Genomic DNA, 5,242 nt, shown 5'->3' with positions numbered 1-5,242 from the left:
ATGCCATTATTTAACAAAAAATCCAAATAAAAAATGTTGATGCATGTCATTCTTCGTGCATAGTTTCTCAAGCTGCGAGGTTTGTATAACCAGTTATATGCAGGGGCAAACTCAAGAGATTAGTTTTTTTTTGGAGAAAGACAATTCAATGACTGGGTTTGATTTTGTGAAATCTCCATATACAGAAAACTTATATGAGATGATTAAAATTTGTGGAACAAATACTTGAATGATTTGGATATTTAGAAACATTTCAACAAATGATATTGTAGATAGTAGTACAAAGAATGTAAGGAAATTAAACTAGTGTATATTCCTTTTTTTAAACTACAGTAGAAGATTTTCTCCAAAATAACTCTTACTTAGCTAATACATTTATTTCTCCAAATACTCAAATCTCATTCATTGCTACATAAAATCAATCTACGCATGTTTTGAGGTAGTGTACAATATTAAGTTTCAACATTAACAGAATCATTCAATTCAACCATCCAAGAAAAATAACGCCTCAACCTAAAGCACCACTACACTAAATTGGGACTTCGACCTTCACTGGTGCCGTCGGAGCCTCTGCGGTCTCTGTCTGCAGCCAATCCTTCGCGCAGATGAGGGCCTCCACTGTCTCCGGCCGCAACGAGCACCTGTAGCTATCCATTTCCTTCCGAACCGTGTCGAACACATTTCGTGCTGGCACCGTACAAACTGGAATCGACAGTATATCACATGCCATCTTTGAGAGAGTTGGATACTTCATCCTGTTCACCTTCCACCACCCCACCACGTCAAATTCATGTACTCGTGGCAGCAATGACTCCTCCAGATACTGGTCCAGCTCTGACTTGGAAAGCTGGCTCGTAGTCTCCATCATGTAGACGTCGAAATCTGACAGTCCTAGACTGTTACTTCCAATTCCTTGAGGATCCTCGGGCTTCGCGGATTGGCCATTCACCACCTCCGTGTAAGCAGGAGTCAGAGGCAGGGGGAGAGCTATGTATTCATGGAACAGCTCGTGGATCCCGTCATCAACGATCTTCACATACGAGGCAGAATCGTCGCCATATATTTTCGAGAAGCTGAACTCCACGAGTTTCAGCTTGAACCGTGGATCCATGACCACAGCAATTGCCAGAATGAAACAGCTGCTCTTCCAGTATTTGTCAAAGTTCTCTTGCATCGACTTTGTCAGAGTACTTACAAATGGATCTTCGCTGGACGCTGCGCGCGCCAGTTCCAACTGAATCTTCCACGCTTCATGAAAGAAGGTGTTCGTTGTTGGAGAACCTGCTGTTGTCAGAAGATTCGCTGTGTCGAAGAGGGGTTTCAAGTAATTGCAAAGTATCTCCACTTGCTTCCAATTCTCTTCTGTTGGGGTGCCCTTGTAATCAGGGTCCATAGTATCAAGACAAGAGAAAACTTCCTTCAATTCCCACGCAGCAAGCAGCATTTCATATGTCGTGTTCCATCGAGTTTGGTCATCGATAGCAAGAGTCTTGGAGCTAGGCACTTGAAGCTGCTGTTTGAGCTCGATGAACTTCTCCTCACGTGATTCAGACGTCTTCACATACTTGACACTGTCTCTTATCATCTTGACAAGGCCATCCACAGAAATTACTGCATCTTCGAAAATCTTGCTCAACGAACGAGCAAGGCAATTTCCAACCAATAATTGGCCGTCAAGCACCAACGGGTTCTTTACAGATAGCAGAGCTCTCATATTGTCTGTGGCAGCGTCGTTTAATGGTTGATTAATGGTTACAGAAAATAACTTGCCATCCATATTCCAATCAGACAGGCAAGCAGCAACAGAATGGCTGAAAGCAGTGGCTGATTCCGGATAGGGCTCCATGACCACATTGAGAAGTTTCCGGTGCATCTTCCACTCACTGTCGATGAACTGTCCACTTACAAACATGTATCCGACAGTTCTGGACGAAGGCCATAAATCCAGTGTTAGGCAAATCCGTCCAGGTACCCCCTCAATCACGCGCTGGATGCTCGCTTTTTCACGGAGATAAGTAGCCACACAGTCTCCCTGTACAGTATTGAAGCTCACCATATCAAATCGAGGCTGTAAATTCTGAACAAATGCCATGAAACCAGGGTGTTCAACCATGTGGAGTGGGTAGTCATGCATGATAATCATCCTAGCAATCTCATGTCTGCAGCGATCAGCATCAAAGGAAAGGTATGGCACAGAAGCCGTCCGATAGCGTCGCTTCGGCGTATCAGTAAAGGAGCTCATCTTTGGAGGGGCGCTGTAAGGGGTGGACTGGTTATTTCTCTCCTGGTTACGCAGTACCACTGGACAAGTCCCCTTTGCAATGTGACGCTTGAGATGGCTCGTCCCAGCTACCTTATTCCCTGTGCTGTAGGCAAATGACTGTTTGCATTGCTTGCAGTATGCCCTCCTACAACCAGCTGCCACTGTTTCGATTGTGAAATGTTCCCAGACAACCGACTTCTTTTTCCTACGTTTAGTAGGTTGTGCCTCAACAATGATCGGCGTCAGCTCTTCCAAATGGTTGGCTTCAGGCTCTAAAAGGTCGAGTTGCATCTCTGTCTCCATGGACTGGGTATCTTCTACTGGGACAAGTTCATTATTCATTATTTGATTAGGGCTTTCCACCTCCATCTTAAGAGAATGCTATATGATTTAAATGTTCCTGTAAAACCAAAGATGACCCAAAAATCAGTATCCTAATCATCCACCCGGAATCACAAACAATTACAATGTGTTAATTAGGCTATGATGTTGTGAAAGAGTGGCCATTATTACTAACACTGATTGAGAACATTAAGGCTCAGAAAGTAAATCATGATAAAAGGTGAAGTGTTACTTTTCATATAAGAGATAGTGACATTCTAGCAAGGAGACTGAAGAGAAACTGCATTTTAACAGTATTGTATTGATGAAATAGTACTCCCAAGGCATCAAAGAGTAAAACAATACATTTTCCATAAGCACCAATGCGTGTCATTTGAAAATAATGTCATCACTTGTTATGTGTTGAAAACATTGGAATGGTCAAGAATACAATTACAACTAATGTAAAGGCCTGGTCCTAACTCTGAAGCTATTCCAGACTAGATTTAAATACTAAAATGGGTCCTAAAACAATTTTAGGCTTGAGCTGCGAGGCCCGGATATTCAAGATTACAAGTGGGCCTTGGCTTAAGCAAAAAATCCAGATTTTTAGCCATCTCTATGCTCACAGAATTAAGACATGAATGAAGTACTATATTTTTCAAACACATTGTTCTATAACATGTAGTAGTAATAAGTTCACAAGGTCCCACAGGCCCATTTCAGACAACCAAACACCAAGTTATGAGATATTCCCTCCTCTATCCAAAGTGACTACAACAAGTATCAATATTTATCTAAATAACCTCATCATACAATACATGAGCAAAACAAAAGCAACAATTGACAGAGTCAACGGTCCAAATATAACAATTCAGCCAACAAAACCACGAGCTTCCACAGATCTAATGCTTCAACAACATATGGGGCTTAAAAAGCATCATCAAAAAAGCCCAGATCCAAATCAGGAACTTTACATACATAAATCAACTCTAAAACAGAATATAGTTCTAACAAATTAGTAACATTTCCTTCAGATCGATAGAAAAAATGAAACAAACAAGCCCAGAATTATTCAAAAACCTCAGAATTAAGAGAATCATAAACCACGAATAACAGGAAGAAAAAAAAGAAGAGAATTTAGCAAAAAAGCCACAAAGTAACCCGATACAGCCTACTAAAATTATTAAGAAACATATTAAAAAGGTCAACTGTAGAAAAAATGACAGAATTTTGGGTAAGAACAAATCATAAACAAAACAAAAAAAATTCTCATACCAGCGAAAAGAGGAGTTTCCGAATCGGACTCCCAGACGAAAATTCGGGTTGTTCGGCCGAATCGGAGGCGGAGGGGCGATTTCCGGCGACCAGATCTAGGGTTTGGGAAGGAGAGAGAAGGAAGGGGAGGAGAGAGAAAGGAGATTGGGCTTGTAATTGGACCTAGTTTTTGGGGTCGGCAAATATGAGATAAAGGGTTTATTATTATTGAGATAGGGCGAAAATATTAAACAGGATTGGATATGGACTTTCAGGTCCATCTAATTTGTTTGGTGTGTGAATCTCAACGTGTTTTACTGCGTGTTTCGTTACAGAACTTAATTTTTTATTTTTTTTCATTATACTTCACATCATATGACTATTTTTAATTGTGTGACCACACAGGTCACACAGCCCACCTTCACTGTGTGTAGCCCACTACTCAGGGATTTTTTATTTGGGAAATAAAGTTTTGATTGCGGGGGCCTACAATTTGTGGATTTTGCAATTTGGATTATTCTTTTTTGGGGGTGAAATTTTGAAATATTCATATAGCCCATATGAGGTGGATGACATTTATTTGAAGGGGAAACTTAAGACTATTGGTCCATGCTACGGTTTAATTTCTTGATTATTTTTTTGGAAAACTGACCTAACTCAATTATTTAAATTTAAACGTATTTATTGGAGTTAAATCATAGGTCAAGCTACGATTTTGCCAGCGGTTAACTCAATTATAGTCGCACATATATTTAATTAAGTTGGAGACTTTCATTTTTTTTAAATGTTGATTAGTAGTTTTTCATTTAGTCATTAGCATTGAGTGCATTAGCAACGGCGCCCGTCCCGGCGGAAATCCGACCGGCGTGCCGGAATTCCGCGGCGGACGTCCGTCATTGTGCATGGTATGCACGGACACGGAATTCCGCCGAGGACACCGCAGTTCCGCGACGTGCGAGCGGACGTCCGCCATTGCGTTGACTCCCAAGGACGTCCGCGCGGAATTTCCGTTTATTTAATGGAATTTTTTTCCCTATTTGTGTCAAAATTTTAATTCCGTAAATTGTTTAATTCCGGAAATTGTTTAATTTGAGAATTTTTGGTTTTTTTAATTGTGGGAAGTCCTTCGGGACATCCTTTGGGATGTCCGTCACTGTGCAGTGAGAAGTCCTTATGACGTGACAGTGCAGTGGAAAGTCCGTATGACATGACATGAGGTATTTTTGAGAATTCCGCGGGGAATTCCACCGAAAATTCCGCGCCACCGTTGATGCTATAAGGGCACCAATAATCGTGCATTTATTGTACTGGATTTGAGTGCAACGTAGTGGTTGCCAATGTAAGGGTGGGCGTCTGTGTCAGAGCCATCATGTCTCTGGCTAAGAGCATCTCCAATGCACG

The 5,242-nt window shown here is 41.3% G+C and overlaps 1 protein-coding gene across 1 annotated transcript; it reads right to left on the bottom strand.

The window, feature by feature from the left end:
• Nucleotides 1-340: 340 nt before the first annotated feature.
• On the bottom strand, nt 341-4,052 carry LOC121748665 (zinc finger BED domain-containing protein DAYSLEEPER-like). The gene is made up of 2 exons (XM_042143147.1): nt 3,863-4,052; nt 341-2,663 (listed from the first exon to the last, which is right to left on the bottom strand). The coding sequence occupies exon 2, from the start codon at nt 2,630-2,632 to the stop codon at nt 530-532; it is 2,103 nt and encodes a 700-aa protein (XP_041999081.1). The 5' UTR covers nt 2,633-2,663; nt 3,863-4,052; the 3' UTR covers nt 341-529.
• Nucleotides 4,053-5,242: the final 1,190 nt, after the last annotated feature.

This window comes from Salvia splendens, chromosome 9 (genome assembly GCF_004379255.2).
Source record: "Salvia splendens isolate huo1 chromosome 9, SspV2, whole genome shotgun sequence".
NCBI lineage: Eukaryota > Viridiplantae > Streptophyta > Magnoliopsida > Lamiales > Lamiaceae > Salvia > Salvia splendens.
The sequence above is the reverse complement of the archived record's forward strand: the minus strand, read 5'-3'. Positions and strand labels throughout refer to the sequence as shown.

What these genes read in the sequence shown, in the direction of transcription:
- LOC121748665 (XM_042143147.1), bottom strand. Translation starts at nt 2,632, where the DNA reads ATGGAGGTGGAAAGCCCTAATCAAATAATGAATAATGAACTTGTCCCA.